Source organism: Sinocyclocheilus anshuiensis, unplaced genomic scaffold (assembly GCF_001515605.1).
Source record: "Sinocyclocheilus anshuiensis isolate Anshui unplaced genomic scaffold, SAMN03320099.WGS_v1.1 scaffold1524, whole genome shotgun sequence".
Classification (NCBI taxonomy): Eukaryota; Metazoa; Chordata; class Actinopteri; order Cypriniformes; family Cyprinidae; genus Sinocyclocheilus; species Sinocyclocheilus anshuiensis.
In genome coordinates, this window is record NW_015559670.1 from 780,329 (window position 1) to 800,197 (window position 19,869).

Here is a 19,869-nt window from a genome sequence, read left to right on the forward strand (position 1 = left end):
TATATTCTTTTTTTATATAATTATTCATCTTTATATAAAAGCATTTATTAATCTTTATTTATATAATTATTCATCTTTATATAACAGCATTTATATAATCTTTTGTAACATTATAAATGTCTTTGCTGATCAATTTTCTGTGGTAAACTCAACTTTTATTCAGCCTTTTCCAGCTCCACCACTTGTGAATCTTTATTGATTTATAATGTTATTTTTTAGTATTTATTGAGGAAAATGTAGGAAGCTAAAGTACGGCTCTGCATTTGAAAGTGTTTCTCTTCACGTCGCTCTCATTCTTTGATTTCAGCCATCTCTTTATTGTCATGCATTATTAAGAGCGGCCGCGGGCTCACAGTAGTGCGCCTTATCAGTAATGCGCCGTTCTTCGCCGCTGACTCTAGAAACATCTAACACAAACTCACCAGACGTGCCTAAAAGTGCTGCTGTTCTCAGACGAGAAGCACCTAGAAAGACTGATCCTGAAGGGGGTTATTGGAGCCTCCTCAGAACACTTCCAGTTTTCAGGATCTTTGCTTGTGTCGATTTTGTGTAGATGAAACTATTCGGAGCACTGCAGAACCTGATGTTGTATGTCTTGCGTTTATGCTCATCTTATCTCGACTCTCAACAGGGGAGTCAGGGAATTAGAGAAGGAGAGATTACTCATTTCAGGAGAAAGATAAGAGAAAGTTTGGACAGCAAGTGATGATGCAGCTAATGAAGACAGAGTGTTGTGTAATGCAGACTGAGATGCTGTAGTCCTGCAGTGAAGTGTGTGTGTATATTTGTTTGTGTTGGGGTGTGTGTGGGGGCTCTGACAGTAATGAGGAGGGGAAGGTTACTGACTACTTCTGGTAAGCAGCTTCCTTGTTTGTCTCCTGCGTGCTGATTGGTAGCTTCAGGCTCATCCGAGCTTCCTGTAAGGAAACCCTGTGAACTCTTGAAGATGGTCTTTTCTCTAGCAGAGGATGGTCTATACACCATTTTCTACTGTATGAACAGTGTTGTGTATCGTCTTCCAGGGTTCCTTGTGCTCTCTGGTCATTGGGCTGCAACTAAACTTTGCATTGTTTCACCTTCGGGTCGTAATTTAACAGGGTAAAATTTTAAGAAATCAAATTTTCTTGAACTTTTTTTTTTTTTTTGTAAATATCAGAGTTTGATCTGTAATGAAAACTTTTAGAACACAAAACAGTCCAAAAATTGATTGAACATCAATGGATAGAAACTTGGCAGATCCAGTTATGTTAAAATAATACAGATGATTAAAAGAAAAAGTTAAAAGTAAAATGTGAGAACTTTAATGAAAAAAAAAATAGTCTAACATTATATATTACTGTTCAACAGTTTGTGGTCCGCAAGATTTTTTAAATGTCTTTGAAAGAAGTCTTTTGCACAGCAGAGCTACATTTATTTGAATAAAAATACAGTAAAAACAGTATTATAGTGAAATATTATTGCAATTTAAAATACCTGTTTTCTATTTTAAAATGTAATTTATTTTCAGCAGCAATTATTCCAGTCTTCAGTGTCACATGATCTTTCAGAAATCATTCTAATAGGCTGTTTGGGTGCTCAAGAAAAAAAAAATGTTTAATTTTTCTTTTTATTACTTTCAATGTTGAAAACAGTTGTGCTGCTTAATATGAAGAATAGCTTACTGTCAAAGATTTGTTTACTGTCACTTTTGATCAGTGTATTATATCCTTGCTGAAAAAAAAAATCATTTAAAAAATGTGATATGACCTTTTTAAATGTTGCAAGAAGAGGTCACTGTACATGTAATCAAAAGGCTTTCCCGAGTGCAAATTTGACATGACAAAGAACTCATAAATGTTCTAGGTGGATGTTATTTCAGTCCCGCTGCAAAATTCAAGGGTTTAAATCTCAAAACTGATCCAGTGTGGTTTGTGTGGAAATCCTTGAGCAATCAACTGAGGTTTTTGGCTCCATTTCTCCCAGCAAAACAGCGTGTGATTGCTGGATTCGGGGGAATCCTGGAGTGAATTCCATGGAAGTGTGTGTGTTGAGTACTTGCATGCTCAGATATTAGTTTCTAAAGAAGAAGAAGTATTTATGTGTGTGCAAAGAGGCAAGATAAAAGACATGCAAAGGAAGTGCTAAGTTCACTGAATTCTTGCAGATATTTCCTCCTTAACGGCATGGTTCTTTTGTTCTTTCTGTGTTTTTGTGGATGTGGTGGTGTGTTACTGCATGCATGACAGGAGACATATAGGTTGCATAAGATGCTTTAGTCATGTGATTCCCACAGATTGAAATAAAACCAGAGATGTTGTCTGCTTTAATCAGATCTGGGATGGAAGTACGAATGTAAATGATCTAAATCTAAATTAGATTCCTTAGTATTAGATTGTATGCTGTTTTTTTTTTTCTTTAGTGTGTGTTTGTGTGTGTGAAAGACAGGCTGGTTTACGGGCACTCAACCTCTGTATGCCATAACAAGTCCTACGCTATCAGGCAAATTACTTTAACCTTTTGACACCTACTCTGTTATTTGTCAAAACACGTGGTGTGGAAAACTAACAGCAGTGTTACACTGCAACACTGCGGCGTCTGATGATTTACATGCTTCATACTGAAGAGCAGGATGTTGTAAACTGAACTGAGTCTGTTTTGTCACTGTAGATTAGATAAAATGATATATATGTAATTTTATATATATAAAATAACCTGTGCATTTTGTTTATTACATATTTATAGCCTATTTATATTTTAAAAATTAGTATTAAACAAAAGGTTTCTTCTTTCTCTTTCTTTCTTTTTTATGCACGTGTTTTTAATTTAAATTCAATTCAAATTTTGTATTGCAGTAGTGGATTTTGACAGCTCTTGCCATTTCTGTTGCATTATGCATCAGAAGGCCAATGAACAGTCTGAGACTGAGACTATTTTCTAATGATCCTCCTCTTTAGGACAGGTACACGCAGTCCAGCTCCCATTTAAATTTGTTTATGTGAATAAGCGCTACCCACTCATGTACTGATATTTATACCCACATGCTGCTCGTGCTGCCACGGCCATTAAAACCAGAGCTCTGATCACATTAAATTTCCATTAGCCTCTATGTCGTTAGCGCACATACGCTAACATCTAATGAAGTCTCCCGGACCAATCGAGATGACCAATGCGTGTTCCTTCGAGGAAGAAATCCGTTTCAGAATTCCTTGTTGTCATGGCAGCATTAACCAGGGGAAATTTCAGCCTCTTTTATTGTCCTCATTTGCCACCCCTGTGCAGCATCTGTTTTCTAACTCTCCTCGCTAAGTGTTCCACTGAATCTGAGGTTTGGATTTGGTGTGGTCGCTAGTTTGGAAGGAAAATCTTGTGTGTTGGGGGAAAGAAGGTGTGTCGGAGAGAATGATGGATGAAGAGAACAAGATGTGGAGAAGAACTGAACTGGACCAACTGCTGCCCATCTACTGCCATTCAATAGTAGTTGGTCGTCATTTCATTTGATTGGGAGCAATTGGTCTACAGTCAGGGAGTTCCTCACAAAACACTACAGTAAAGCCACCACATTTACAGATCTGCTATGATTTGAGAACACTATCAGAGTTGAAAAGAGGAAGTGAAAATCTCTAGAGGAGATTCTTTGCATTGGGTTCATGACTAGCAAATTTCGGAAGTGTTTCTGTTCTTCTTTCACTCTTAATTTTGTCATGAGGTTCCTTTCCTGTCAGGTCATCAGACTGCAATGTGTTTGACATTATTTTCATTGCTTGGTATCAATTTTGGTATTGTGTTGAGTAGCCTCGCCCACAGCGGAATCTCATTGGTCCAAAATCTCACTCCACTTTGCTTTATATTAAACACCACAACTGTTCTTATTGGCTGTTATTGTGATGTGTCATGCAGCATTTGCTTTTTTAGTGTAAACAGACAAATTACTTGTCACTGGAAGGTTTTCCTGGTTTGAACATAGTGTTAATCACATGTAGAAGTTGAAACCAAGCATAATTATCTTTGGTAATGATTTTCCTACATTTAAGGAAGCGACACCCTCAACCACTCTCTTTTGCTTCAACCAGAATATTTTGATTTCTGATTCAGAGGCTTTGAGTTCTTCCATCTCTGGTGGAGTTCTCGAACATAATTTCGGGAATCTGGGATAGGGTTAACGGAGGAGATTCTCTTGTGGGTTCATTGAGTAACATTGTTATCTGATCCCTCATATACTGGCATCCATATGATCCATTGATTGCTCCAAACGATTGAGGGTAGGACCGGTAAATCTGGACATGTGGTTAGACCAAGCAGTTCAAGCCCTTAAACAACTGTGGTGACTCAGCATCCAGAAATCCCCCAGATGATGGTGCAGAATGTGATTCTGTTATAATTGGTGATGAATGAGATGCAGTGATGCTTGAGGCAGTTAAGTCGTAAGCAGACAAGCAAGGAGTGATGTGATGCAATGGAAGAGACTAGAGTGGGAATGAGGGTCTGAGTGTTTAGATGAGCCCTCCAGAGATATGGAGGAAGTTCAGGCTCTCACGGACACACCAGTCATGCTGACCTTGGAAATTCAGAGTTGTTTTTGCATGTTTACATACAGTAACAGTTAACTGTTGTGCATTGCATGGACAAAAGTCAATTTGTTTTCACCAGGGCTTGTGTGGTGAGTGATGCTGGATGTGGGTTAAAGGGAAAGATTTGCTAAGATTGGGTTATGTATATAAATACATTGGGTTATATAACAAATTGAGTTTGCTGAGAGAGAAAGAGAGGGGTGGGGTAGTTAATCAAGGGTGTGCCCTCAGGCCACTCATCGTGACAAAACATGCCGTGACCTCGGTCACTGGGCACCCCCTCGCCACTCCACCCTGTTTTGCTTGCAGTGATGAGAGTCTTTTCCCGTTACAGTGTCCGGGAGTCTCTTAGTGGCCATGGCATTTTTCCCAACAGCAAGCGAGGATTTTTTCCGAAACTGCTTTGGTTCTTGCTTCACAGTGAGGCGTTGTTTTCAAAGCAAACTAGTGTTTGCTCATGCCTTGTAATGGGGTTTTGTGGTTGAAACACACCACACCAATCTCTTCTGCTTTTCAATGCTTTTTTGTATTTGGGTATGCAGTGGGTGGGTGTGTATGTGTGTGTGACTTAAGGTAGTGAAAGGAGATGATTGCTTCTCATTCCCCACATCTTAGAGCACATGTACATGCATACAGTAGATACAAACACACACACACTCCTGGCTGCTCTTATATAATAATCAGTAATTGCATTCTAATATTGGGTATATTCTTAGTGTGCATATCCCTCCCACACATACAGAGCAGATGATATGAAATTTGAAATGTCTGCTGTACATGTGAAATATGGGGAAGAACGGTCAAGTGTCTTTTGCAGGCCATTACTGTAATTATATTATATTATGTTACTGTTTTGCTGTTGTAAAATTAAGCCTTGAAATATTGGTAGATATGGTAACCAATATTTCTAGTATTGATAATACGGTGTACTGTATATATTAAAAGACAAATTTATTCTTCCATATTTGACACATTTTGATGTTCTGTTTTAAAAGCTGTATTTTGAAATGCCACATCATTGTGCCATTATTATTCACTATTGGATTTGGCTAAAATGAAACTCTTTATTTTCAGATAAAATAGAGGAGGCACAGAAGGAGCTCAAAGACCCCAAAGTTGCGCACAAAGGTATGATTCATCATATAAAACAACATCCCTTTCAAATGTAACATCAACAGGAAGCTTCTCTCTCCCCCTCCTTAATATCAGAGATGTACGAGTTCATCTGTGGGTTTAAAGGGGAATAGCTGGGTTTCTTTGTGCGGCAGTTGAATTGCTCTGTTCATTACAGCAATCACTTTCCAAGGCAGAAGCTTGTCTGTGTTGAATCCAGGGAATCCAGAAATTTCGGAATATTGTTTCAAACATACCTTAATTCCACTTTCCAAAGCAAACACCATTTGCTTGCACTGGATTGCATCTGTGACCAGGTTCTCTGGTCTGCCAGCGTGCTGCTTTCGAAGGTGTATTGGATGTCCTGGGGGTTTCCAGAAGTTCCAGGACCTCTGTTGGTCACTGCATTTAGCTCTGCTGCACTTGCACTCTGTGAATGAACCTGCCACACTGTACATCCTTAGCTTGATCAAAAAATGCAGGAGCAGCTATTTAAAAGCCACTTTTCACCAGCATGCATGGAAAAACCGCATAGATGTTGCATAATAGGCTGGAATGGGAATGTGTTATAGATTATGTAAAAGCAAAAATGAAAAACTCTGAAGTGAATAAGCTGTTACAGTCTTTGTTTATATGAGAACATGGCACTCTGAAGCAGCACCTTGCACAATGTAAATAAATGTAATCCTTTGTTACCATAATACAATAATATGACCATACTTATCTACAGTGGTAGCATGAAGGATTCATTTTGCATATGTTCAGTTTACTCTGGCCCTATTTTTCTTAGTGGTCATGTTTACAGGTTACATCAGAATGCAGCTGGTTTAAGAATGAGTAAACCACTTCTCAAAATACAGCAGGCAGTGATGTCACCAGTCATCTCCATGTTAATCCTGAATCCGTTAAAGGCAGTTAATTAGCTCAGAGCTCATGGATGTCCTCACATCCTCTTTCTACATTCTCTAGAAACATGTAAGGAAGTTTTTCTGTTGATCACTGACTTACTAAGGTTACAAACAAAATAAAATTAGATTGAAGTATTGGTGAAATCCTAACAGGCCTTTTGAATTTCTGGGGAATTCTTGAGGCATCCAGGAAATGATGACTTTGTAGTTCTAACACCTAACCACTTCTCTCCACCAACCATGCCAAGCAAAGTAAAGAAAGGAAACCCTAATAAGTGCAGGGTTGCCACAGATGTTCAGGCTTGGTTACGTGTTTTGTAACTACTTGGCATCAGGCACACAAAGAGCCTTCAGTATAACTTTAAGACCACAGGGAGTCCAAACACAGCAAATGCGGTAAACTCTGCCCATCAATGAGTAATTGTGGACAATATTCAGTTGTGTATGCGCTTCGCCATGTTTCCTTTTCCAAATTAAGAGTGATTTGTTTTCTGCCAGATGTTGACTTAGGTGCTCAGGTCTTACTGGCCAGAGTATCTGGATCATGTTCAATCCAGGGACAGATTTAATTAATTCACACAAGCTTTTTCATCCACATAAACACCTACATGCAACTTATTTCGTATCGTCTTTCTCTGCCAATTGACTGAGAGAGAATAGAAATAATAGAACAAGGTAAGGCTCATCCTCACTAACACAATTGCAGTATTGAATGAGATGTAGGAGAGCACGTTAGGGAGGGTTTGGAGAGGGAGAGCAAGAGAGGGATGGTGACAGAGGGTTGAGAAACGGAGAGTGGGTTTTGTACATAATGATGCGTGGGCCTCAGTAGCAGCTCAGGAGATCTTCTAGATTCCAAAACAGTCTTGTCTTTGTGCTAGCTGTCAGAGGCACTGGTGCAGCTTATAGAGAACTGGGTTTGCTAAGAAAAGGATTATTTTATTTCATTGAAAATTGAAGTGCTTCGTCCACCTTATAATTCATCAAAACTCGTTGCTTAGGTATGTTTTGGTTTGTCTGATATTAGCAAGATTTTTGCTGTTATTGACTTGTCTGTATATCTTTTTGGGTAATTTGTGCTGTTAAACATAGAGTTTATCTTGATGTTTAGGTGTTGTAGAAAGTGCAGTCTATGGTTTGATTTTGTTTTGCTTACGAACTTTGCATGATGAAAGGTATTCTGCTAGACGAGGAGGAAATTAAAGCAGAAAATAACAGACATGTGTTTGTTTTGAAGATTGTTAGGAAAATGCATGGGCAATTTGTGTGTTGAAAGATGACATAAATGTTGACTACAAGCTGTATTCAAGCACACTAACAGAGATTTGTCTAGTTTTTTAGGTTTTTAGGCTTTTTCTGTGACTTTGTCTAAGATATACATTCTATGTTATCGTGCACTACACTGAATTGCACTGTCAAAAATAAAACATCATATAATTATTGTAATATGTCAATAATTAATTGCTCAGATGCCAGTTGTTTCAGTTAACAATCTTGTTATAATACAAATTCTAAGGATAATGTAATCAAAGGACATGGTTTATTTTAATTTTGAGAAATTAAAAAATTATTTGAAAATGTGTATTATTTAACCTTTACAAATCTCTTTGATGAATTGTGTAACCCTATTGATTTTTTTCTTTGTTTAAGGTTTAAGGATTTTTTTTTTTTAAGTAACCTTGTAGTTGTTCATAAAAATGTATGTATTTAAATCATTTTTTATTTAATATTTAATTAAAAAAATCACAAAAGGTATTGGGCATAATAATGAATGTTTTATTTTTGGGGGGAGGGATTTTTCATTACAATTTTTTTTCCTACAGACATAAATCAAAGTACTGGCAGAAACTCTGAAAGCATCAAAGGACTGAAGAGGAAAAAAGTTGTGGCACAAAACCAGCTAAAGAAAATACCCAAATCTCCCATCAAAAAGCAATCACAGACCAAGAAATCCGTTTCTCCAAGCATATCTTCTTCATCCAAGGAAGCCACACCCTCCTCTTCTTTTTCAAGCAGTCCATCGCATGGATTGCCTGAACCTCAAGATACTGAAGATGCACCACATGATGCATCTGGATCTAGAGAAGTAAAAGTGGAGTACAAGGAGTTATTAACCTTAGAGCCACAGGCTCTCAGCCACAAAAGTGCTGCAGAGGAACCTTCTGCTGCAAGGCCTGTGCAGGCAGAAATCTGGTGTGGCAACGGCAGCAACAAAAACGCATCTCCGTCTCACACAAGTGCTCCCCTTGAGGTACTGCTCAAGGCTATGGAGCCAGATTTCAATACACTGACAGAAAGGAAGAACAGCAGTCCAATAGGAAAATCAGTTTCCATTCCTGTCACTTATTCAGACTATGCTATGACTATGCCTGCTGTAAATTTCAATATCCAGTCACAACCCTCATTTGTGCCACCATTCAACGCAGCCAGACAGTTCTACAGTAGTGTGGCATCTACAGGGCAACACACAACACAGCAGTATGTGAACATGTCAGGAAATCGTCAGCAGGACAAACCAGGATTCCAGAAAAGCTATAGTGTGGGTCCTTCACTTACCTTGACACACGCACCTGTTCCATCTGGATCAGGTGGCTTCCCTCAGAGCCAGCCCCCTGTTGTTCAAACATGCCAGTCTTTGTCAGCCACAGTACCAAACTCAATTCAAGTCCCTGTCACACCAGGTTTCAACCCTGTTCAGATGACAGCTGTGGTCAACTTCGGTGCAAGCCAAGTATCTGATATCTCTGCAAAAGATCAAAAACCAAAAAAGCAAGGAAAGTATGTCTGTGAATACTGTAAAAGAGCTTGTGCCAAGCCAAGTGTGCTTCTAAAACACATACGGTCCCACACAGGAGAGAGACCTTACCCATGTGTGACATGTGGTTTTTCATTTAAGACAAAGAGCAACTTATACAAGCATAAGAAGTCTCATGCGCATGCTATCAAACTGGGTCTGGTAAAAGACTCCGGAAGTGGATCCCTCTCTCAAGAGTCGGACAAAGGCCTGGCCACACATTCTGATGTGGAGGAAAGCGGGGACAGTGATGAGGAAGGTAGTGCAGCGGACTTAGACCCGGATTCTTCACAAAGCAGCCTGACGGCATTGTCTGAGAGCAGTTTGCAGAGTGCAGGCATGGTACCAGGAAGCCAAGGAGAATCAGAGCCTTCGCTGGTGTTTGAAACTCTGAAACCACTGGTTTCTCAGAAAGGATGTGAGCCAAAGGTCACTGCTGCTCTCCCTAAAGTGGTTGTCCACCCTGTAAATGTTTCGCCTTTGCGTGCAGACAGCCCAAGAGTTACAGATTTGGCACCTGAACATGCCACAGCCCAGAGGCAAAGGGATTTCCAGACAGCAAACATACGGTCCAATGTTATGGTTCTGTCCTCACTGAAAGAAATGGATTGCACAAGTCCTCTACAAGATTCAGTTAGTGAAGATGAAGATCAGCATTGTAAATCACCACTAGGAGGCAGCCATGCCCAGCTACAAAGGCAACAAGCAACTGATTACTCACAACAACCACAAGGCAAGTGTCTGCTTAGTCCTCGGAGTCTTGGAAGCACTGACTCTGGCTACTTTTCACGTTCTGAGAGTGCAGATCAAGCTATGAGTCCCCCAAGTCCTTTTGTTAAGATAACTCCACCAGCAGAAACTGACATTACAAAAGCCCCACAAATTCCCCCTTCCCCTGTTGTGGCAACTGTCATGCATGTAGCACCTGTTGAGAAGCCTCGAGTTCCTTCAGGACAAATGCATCCTCCATTAGAAACCAAAGCTCTATCTCTTGAGGAGCGTATCTCAAAGCTGATCTCAGACAATGAGGCTGTTGTGGATGACAAACAACTAGACAGTGTCAAACCCAGGAGGACTTCCCTTTCCCGAAGGGGTAGCATTGACTCCCCTAAATCCTACATATTTAAAGACTCTTTTCAATTTGATCTAAAACCACCAGTAAGAAGATCTAGTTCCAACTCGGACATACCAAAATCTCCATTCACTCCGACAGACAAATCCAAGCCAGTATTTCTTCTTTCTGTACCACCTCAGTATCCAGCTATGGACTGTTTACCAATTACAAGAAGCAATTCGATGCCTACAACACCTGGTCAGACAGCTCTCTTCCCCAATGTAACACCTCAGCCTCACCCACTAAGGATCTGTCATTCATTTGATGACAAGATTAGTTCACTAAATGATGATGTGTTCTCTTCAGCTCCCTCTACTCCCAATCCTGCTGTACATCCTCGTACACTAGTGAGACAGATAGCAGTTGAGGATTTGTCCACAAATGATGGTCATGTTCTTATCTCTGTTCATTCCATGGATGAGAGCCATCATGGACCAAGTATTACACATGAACTGCGAAGTAAGTCTTTTGAGCATGCAACAGAAAGAAACCGAAAACCCCAGCAAAACAAAGGGACAATGTACGAATGTGAGACTTGTCGCAACCGTTACAGAAAACTGGAAAATTTTGAAAATCACAAGAAGTTTTATTGTTCTGAACTGCATGGTCCAAAAAACAAGCCTATGCATGCCAGAGAGATTGAGACAGAAGTTTTCGGACGTGGAATTCAGCAGCCCCTTTTAAACAGAAATGCTGTAATTACTGGCATTGTAGAGCAACCACTCATGGTAAGAAAAAGAAGGAAAATTAAAAGTGTTGGAGATGATGATGACCAGTCTCCAACTGAGACCACTCCTCCATGTTCAAGAAGTTTTGACTCCTGCCAGACCTCTACAGGTTCGATAGGGCAACCTTATTCTCAACATACCCAGTCCTTAAGTAACACTGCTGTTTTAGGACAGATACAGATCATTGGCAGAGCTGCAGAATCACAGGAGTCAAGACTATCTCCAATAAGAGAGGCTCAGATCAGCACACCAAATAAAGAAAGAGGAGACCTCCAGAGACAAGGAAGTGGAACTTCAGTCATTCGACATACCAACTCCCTCAGTCGACCAAATTCTTTTGAAACATCTGAGTCCACTGACAGGTCATCTCCAGTTGATCCTGTGGAAAAGGAAGTAAAGAGCTCTGTAAAAGGTCATAAAGAGGCTGCCGTGAATTTATCTTCACAAAGTTACCATGACAGAATGTCTACACCCAAATGTGCCAGTCAAGGAATGGAATCTCATGGTAAGCAAACCTTTGCCATTGCTAGTAATGGCACACCTGTACAGCAGTCACGGCTTGTGCGGCAGAACAACATTCAGGTCCCTGAAATCTTAGTAACAGAGGAACCAGACAGAGATCATGAAACTCCAGTTGTAGAATCAACAGAGAAACCTGCAGAAACATTCAACTGGCCTCAGAGGAGTGAGAGCTTGTCTAAACTGCCAACAGAAAAACTCCCTCCAAAGAAAAAGCGCATAAGACTTGCTCAAATGGAACACTCTTCTGGTGAATCTAGCTTTGAGTCAAGTCTCTCTTGTAGCCTCAGTAGAGATAGTAGCTTGTCAAGGTGCTCTAGTATTTCAGCCTCTTTTGACAGAGATGATCCACCAAGATCTGACAGCCCATCAAGGGCTGATAGTGTTGGGAAGCCACCAGAAGCTCAAGGGATCCCTGTAGCAAACAACACTCTTGGAGTGCCAGGCATGATGAGACGTGCTACCTCAGAACAAATCAGCTGCAATCAGTCATCATTGGAGATTTCTTGTGACTACCGTAGCAAATCCTTTGATTGCAGCAGCATGTCACCCAGCAGGCCTTTGTCACCATTTCAGACTGCCCTGCTAAAAATGACACACTGTCCTCCAACTACCCAGGTGCCTCTCATTGAAAGAAGAAGGGGTCCTCTGGTACGTCAGATGTCCTTGAAGATTGCACCAGAACCTCAATTGCCAGTGAAACAGACTCCCCCCATCCAAAGAGTCCCCTTCACTAATGAATGCTCTGGGTCCCAACCTAGATCAGTAAATATGAACACATCTACACTTGTTCAGTCTGTTGCTCTACATTCTGGAGAGGCTCCACTACCGAAAAATGAGCAAGTGATTCAAAGCATCAACCTTGGAAGCCAAACCCAACAACCCCAGGTTCATGGTCTTCCACATCCATGGCATCAGACCTCAAGGGTTGTGGCATGCCATGTGCAACCTCTGGTCCAAATGGTGGCTGGTCAGACAGATGTTCAGAAGAGCTCTGATGAAAAAAATAAGAAGAGCTTTGTACCTAAATACCAAATGAATTGCCCTGTTCTAAAAACAGGCCAGACATATTCTTTAGCAGGTGTACAAGGGACACAGATCACTTTGCCAGTGATACCTATACCAGTGGCTAATGAAATTAAAGTCTCTCTGTCAAATGATGGAATGCAAAATGTCTATGTAGCACAACCAGGTTATCAGGCTGTAATCAATAAGCCCCCAATTGTACTGCCTGCTGGTCCGCAAGTTGATACAGCGTCTCATATAACACCAATATCTACACCTGTACCACAGATTCTAATCACCCATGAGCACACCCTAGCACCTGCTACTGTGGTTTCTAAGGTTAACTTCCCTACGGTACATGTTGCGAACTGTGATTCAAAGACTGGACCAGAAATTCAAGCTCGCAGGCAACCTGGGTCTGTTGCTATACAGATGAAAAACAACAATATGAAATCTACTGAACAAAACCAAACCACTGAGCAAAGCATCCTGTCCCTCGGTTCACTGCATTGTACACAAAAACTGGCATCTGCAAATTTATGCCCCCAAGAGTCTACTGCCTCAAGTAAGCGTATGCTCTCTCCTGCCAACAGCCTGGACATTGCTATGGAAAAAACACAGAAACGGGCTAAAGATGAGCACGGAGCTGCATGTCTCACTGATGGTAGATCTCTAAACTACTTGAACTCAAAGATGTCAGAAATGACCAGGCAGAGGAAGTTAATGCTGGTTAGACAGGTCTGCACCACAGAGTCAGTGGATAGCCCAATTGAGACTGATGCCCCAGAACAATTGCCAGAGACTTCAGAAGCTGACAAGAACACCCAGACACCAGTATCTCAGACAACAACTGAGGTCAGTGAACAGGAAATGGAGAGCAGAACACCTACCACAACACCTGCTACATGTTCTTCCTCCAGAGTTCAAAGCTATACCATGCCAGAAAATTCCACTCTGAAGCCACAAGAAAAACCTGAGGAGCAGCGTTGGTCACCATCCAAATCTCCTCTGAGGCCTCCAACATTTCAGGGACAGGTGAAGTTAGCTTCTTCTGTGTCTGTTGTAAACACCAGAGACAGTCATCGCCTGTCTTTCCCTAGTCTGAAAACAGCTACAACCTTCACCTGGTGTTTTCTCATGAAAAGGAAACCCCTGCACATTCAACAGGCAGACCAGAGGATTTCTGCCTACTCTGCATGGGTAGTAAACCCCAACAATCCCAGTCCATTGGGGCTTCCCACAAAAGTGGTCATGTCATTGTTTGACTCCAAACAGACATCCAAGAAAATACACTACACCCAAGCAAAAACAACAACTTTGAAATCTGACATCTTGACCTACTCTGGGAAACTGAAGGACATCTTGCCAAACGTAAGCGCATTTTGAACATATAGTTTGCTATTTTACATTTTAATGCATTTGTTATGCATTGGTACATGCACGATTAACAAATTGTTCTTGAATTTTGTATTGTTTCAGGTTTTGATTCAGCAAAGATCTGTGCCAACTGAGAATAGTGGAAAAACTAAACCAGAAACTCAACCAATTAATCAGACAGAGTCAGACAGAGATTCTTCCAAATCTGAACCCCAACGAGTGAAGATCTTTGATGGAGGGTTTGTAAATCTCATTTATTTTACCCCACTTTGCAAATATTTAACAGGACATTGTGTTCTAAAGTGTGCTATCTGTGGTATGTTTTCAGTTACAAGTCGAATGAGGAGTATGTGTATGTTAGAGGGCGTGGAAGAGGAAAATACATCTGTGAGGAATGTGGAATCCGCTGCAAGAAACCTAGCATGCTGCGGAAACACATCCGTACGCATTCGGACATCCGTCCATTTCACTGCATGCACTGCAACTTCTCTTTCAAGACCAAAGGTGGGTTTAGTACCAAACACTGATTTAAAAGCTAAGTTATGCTTAAAGTTTGATTTCTTCCTCAAATGGTAATTATTAATTATTACAAATAATAAACAGAACTTATACAAATTGTTACAAATATTAAACAGGATAAAAAATATTGTAAAAAAAAAAACTAATTTTTTAATAAAAAAGCACCTGGTTCTTGTCTTCCATCATAAATGGCCAACTCATACACTTGCATAAGGACAAATCTAAACATGTTAACTTGATAGGTTTCATTTTCTAAATGAAATGTGTCAGGAACAGTTAGGTCATTTAGATCATTCTTAGGGATGATTGGATATTATTTCTGTACAAAGTGTTTTTTTCTTACCTGCTTTTTTGAAGACTGTGCCTGTTCTCTTAAAAAAGCCAGTATGATTCATCACAGTTGAACTTCCCACGCGGCACTGCAGAACAGCACACAGTGTCAGACCAGCCCACGTTCCTTTAAGAACTTCTTTATCAGTTACTCACCCATTACATAGAGCTAGTGCTTGGGAACATGTCATGCTTATGTAAACCACTCCCATGCCCTGTATCCGCCTCCCACCTGAGTGACCTCTTTGTTCCCTTTAACCACACAGGGAACCTAACCAAGCACATGAAGTCCAAAGCCCACAGCAAGAAGTGCATGGAAATGGGAGTTGCTGTGGGTATTATTGAGGACCAGGACACAGAAGACTCAGGTAGAAGTGTCTTATGTGCTTTTGGAAATATCAGTCTTAACCAGACCATTGAATAGGGGAGTTTATTTTACAAGGACCAATGCCTAACCAACCAACTTGAGAAAGCAAAAACTATAGTTTTGTTTACACCATTACATATTCATTTTTAACAACAGAATCAACCTGACCATTAATAGGCTATTATTAATGGCTAATAATAGCACCATCTGTTAAATGTGGATTGTCCCTGGCTATGTTCTGTTGCAGTGATGATCAATGGCAATGCCATGGTCTAATTAGAGATTCTAAATGCAGTCTTTTTCCTTGTTAACTCTTGGTGCATGTGGGCGGCATACACAGCGTTTACTGTGAGGAAATTGCTGCATCTAATTTTAGCAGGAAAGAAAGAGAGAAGCTGTGAGCTTTCTCTGGTCTCAGTTACTGAGAGCATATTTGTTTTTCTCTCACAACAAGCTGTCAAGCACAGGCTGCATTTGTGGTCTGAGGTGTTAATGTCTTCCCTATATAATATGATGGGTATTTCTAGACCTATCATCCCTTTTTTTCTATGCGGTAGATGTGAAAGCTATAACTCTGGAAAGTGAAAACTGTTGAAAAACCAAACATTACTTAAAGATTCAGTTTAAAGCTGTCATCTTTAGGTCACACTATTTAGGTCACACTAGGATTGTGAAAAGTCCTTGGGAGAATTTTCAAAGTAGCTCTTTTATAGATGTATCCGCTTGGATTGGCTGTGCTATATTATATGATTGTTCCTGCTTTTTTTGTTCATTAAGTTGTTTTCCCCCCAAAGGTGATCGAGGAAGAAGAGCAGGAAGTGCTGACAGACAGGACTCAGATGGTGATGACTCTGATGGCCCAGACGACGAAGATAACGACGGAGAAGAGGAAGACGAGGAGGACAGTCAGGCGGAGTCTGGCCTCTCTGCAACACCTTCTGTTTCTGCAAGCCCACAGCATCTTCCTGCTAACCAGGCTGACATGGCTCCTAGCTATCTGCTGGCGAAGATGTCCATCAGCCCGAATCGAAGCCCAGCTCCCCAAACTCAGCTTCCTCAAGCTTCAGACTCCCAGACCTCAGACACAGAGTCTGTGGCTATGACAAGTCCAGTTTTTTTGGTCAGACAGATGTCAATTTCTGCGTCCTGCTCAAGCCCTGGCCCTTGTCCCACCTCTTTCACATCAAACCCTGCCCCTGCCTCAGAATCCCACACCTCTGATACTGACTCCGTACACATGATGAGCCCAGTGTCACCTTGCAGACAGATGTCCATCGACTACCCTGACTTTGATGTTCCCCCTAGTCCCCCAGTGCCAGGCAAGGGTGGCAAGCTCGGCCAGGTGAGACCCGTGTCCTCGCAGTCATTGTCTTTCCCGTCATGCATCCCTCCCTCTCTACATGTACACCTCACCCCATACCAGTACCCGACCCCATATGCATTCCAATGTCTTGAGTCTCGCATGCCTGGCACATCAGCAAAACTGCTTTGAATGCATGAAAAGGTGAATAGAATTTTAATGTAGTCACTGTCTGCTATTGTTGTGTTGTTTGGCAGTGTTGATAAAAGTATTCATAACGTTGTTCTTTAAACAGGAAGGAGTGTCAAGCACCATATCCCAGCCTGCAAGTGAGTGCAATGCCAATGTCGACCGTGGTACTCAGACCTCTTCTGACCCTCTTCAGGGACCCTTGCACTTTCCAAATGCAGATCTGATCCACGAGCCCAGAGTGGAAGCCACTACTCATCTCTTCAGCCACCTGCCCTTGCACTCCCAACAGCCCCCTCGTTCCCCATACAGCATGGTACCTGTGGGTGGCATCCAGCTTGTTCCCGCGGGTTTGGCTGCTTACTCCACATTTGTACCCATTCAGGCCGGGCCAGTCCAGCTAACCATCCCTGCACTCAGTGTGATCCACAGGCAGACCGGAAGCCCTTTCCCAGCCCCCAACACCTCGCCCCGGCCAGAGGGTTCCCCGACCCAGCCACTGGTAGTTCAGGAACCAGTCAGCAGTGTACTGCCTTGTTTCCCTCTGGGCCAAGTGGCAGGGCTTCAGACATTAGGTGCTCCCCAAACTGCCCTGCAGCCTGTGAGTTTGGAGACCTTGAGCGTGGTGGGTTTAGCCAACTCCACCCAGCTGGTGCCTCAACAGAGTCTGCCATTAAATGCCACCCTAGGCGTACAAGTGTTGGCAGCTAGCCCTGCCCCTCAGTGCAGCACTGCTTCCCCAGCACAAATCCCTGGCCTGCAGATCCTCAACATTGCCCTGCCAGCCCTTATACCATCCCTCAGTCCCCTCTCAGCTCTCAGCCCACTTCCTGCAGCCCAGGACAAGCCACATAGCCCTGAGGGTGTAGCATCTGTACCTCCACCAGCACAGGTTGCAGAATCGCCACCAGCACCTACTTCTTCAGCCAGTCCTCCAACAGCCAATCCAGGAGATGTTCCTACAAACGCAAAGCCATCCACAGAGCCAAAGCAGGTCTCTCAAAACAGCCCTAGCGCTGGATCTAAGGACACAGGGGGTGCTGAGAAGACCACAGCCATGATGGACAAACCGAAAACACAACCTCCTTTGCCCTCCTCCCCCTCATCCTCTAATGAGAGAGGCTGCGAGGTTGCACACAAGGCAACAGCAGGTGGGGCTAGTGAAGTGAAACCACACAAACCTGTCTCTAGACAACCAGTGACTGATGACTACAATGAAGCCTCCAGTGATGATGAGGATAGACTTGTCATAGCTACCTGAGAGTCCAAATAAAAGCTCTTTCTTTTCTGCCTATGAATTTCTCTTTCTCTTTCCACCTTTCTCTTTCTTTTTTGTAAAACTTTGTCACTTTGTAAAACTGAAACACTTCAGGAGGTTTGCTGCACTGCAAGCCTTCTCTAAAAGCACATTTTTTGACAGTCATATTGTATGTGCAATCATAAATGATGACCAATTATTTTATTTTATACCTTTTTGTCAGCACCAAACAGTTTTTCTTTTCTTTTTGTACATGTTGTATAGACAGTTGTGCCTTTTGGAGTTTCTCGTTTAGAAACCTGTATATAATATCTTATAAATCAAGTAGTTACCTATTTGGAAGTTAAGTTGATATGGAAGTTAAAGAAGAATGGAGGAAATTTGTTTTATTTTTTAAATGTTTTCTTTTTGAAAAGTTTTATGTCTATCGTAAATTGATGGGGAAATTAATGTTGTACTGATATATAAACATTTCTATGGCTTTTGGGGGGCAGTGTTCTTGTGCACAGATGTTGTGGTCAAGTATTTATTATATTCCACCTGGTGCCCATTTTGAACTCCATAAGTCCATAGGTATGAGTAAAATGGTGGCTTTACATTTGCTGTATCTATACTATCGACAGTATCAGTAAAACCTTGTTTACAAGTGCAGAAATGCCTCTGAAGTCTCCTTTTTTAAGTGCTGCAATTAGCTATCTGATTTATATTTTTTCCTCCTTTAATCAACCCTGTAGAAAGGGTTATTCCCGGGGCTCTCCAAGAGGCTATAATTATTCAGCAGTTCAAATCACTAACGAGGAGCTTGGAGAGGCCAGCAAATGACGTCACCAATCAGTTCCTTCACGAGGTTTTATTGACGACACTGTCCTTGTCTCAAGAGGCTTGGAGCAAAAGCTCTCATTACAGCCCCAGAATGACTCATTCAGTTGATAGTATTTCTGTTGCCTGCCGCTGCAGTCCACCAAGACTGTGACTCAATAACGCTACCTGCTGGACGGGTCGTGTTATTACATACAGAGGAGTGCAGGCCAGGGCACATCATGCAGGAAGGTGGGGTGGGGGAGGATGTTGCTTAGTTACCCAGCCCACAGAAGAGCATGGAAACAGCTCTGAACATTCAGTCTCCAAACCTGATGAATTTAGCCAAAGTGAGAGTAGAACATTAAAAACTCATTAGTGAACACTAAATTGTTCTGCAATGGTTGGAGAGGCCAGCAAATGACGTCACCAATCAGTTCCTTCACAAGGTTTTATTGACTACGACACTGTCCTTGTCTCAAGAGGCTTGGAGCAAAAGCTCTCATTACAGCCCCAGAATGACTCATTCAGTTGATAGTATTTCTGTTGCCTGCCGCTGCAGTCCACCAAGACTGTGACTCAATAACGCTACCTGCTGGACGGGTCGTGTTATTACATACAGAGGAGTGCAGGCCAGGGCACATCATGCAGGAAGGTGGGGTGGGGGAGGATGTTGCTTAGTTACCCAGCCCACAGAAGAGCATGGAAACAGCTCTGAACATTCAGTCTCCAAACCTGATGAATTTAGCCAAAGTGAGAGTAGAACATTAAAAACTCATTAGTGAACACTAAATTGTTCTGCAATGGAAACGACATTACTAGATTTGACCATAATGTAGATGTGTATGATTTTCAAACGTTCCACCTCATTCTAAACAAATACTTTTTCTGTCATTGGCATGTTTGCATTAGTTCTATTCTGTAGAGGAAAAAAATAAAGTTTCATCATTAGGACCTGTATGTACAGGTGAGGCTTAGCCTTGTCTATGAGTACGATGTCAGA

General features: G+C 41.7%; 1 protein-coding gene across 5 annotated transcripts in view; it reads left to right on the forward strand.

Annotated features, from left to right (window-relative positions):
* Positions 1-18,543, forward strand: part of LOC107681619 (zinc finger protein 40-like) — a 57,962-nt gene extending 39,419 nt beyond the window's left edge. For 4 of the 5 annotated variants that reach the window (XM_016477928.1, XM_016477929.1, XM_016477927.1 and 1 more), the window contains 7 exons: positions 5,622-5,675; positions 8,392-14,099; positions 14,208-14,344; positions 14,434-14,609; positions 15,221-15,322; positions 16,116-16,663; positions 16,917-18,543. In XM_016477928.1, the coding sequence (XP_016333414.1) occupies positions 5,622-5,675; positions 8,392-14,099; positions 14,208-14,344; positions 14,434-14,609; positions 15,221-15,322; positions 16,116-16,663; positions 16,917-18,071 (7,880 nt within the window). In that variant the 3' untranslated portion in view covers positions 18,072-18,543. Of the gene's footprint in view, positions 1-5,621; positions 5,676-8,391; positions 14,100-14,207; positions 14,345-14,433; positions 14,610-15,220; positions 15,323-16,115; positions 16,826-16,916 lie in introns of all 5 variants that reach the window. The other variant, XM_016477930.1, reaches the window with a different exon arrangement.
* The last annotated feature ends 1,326 nt before the right edge of the window (positions 18,544-19,869 follow it).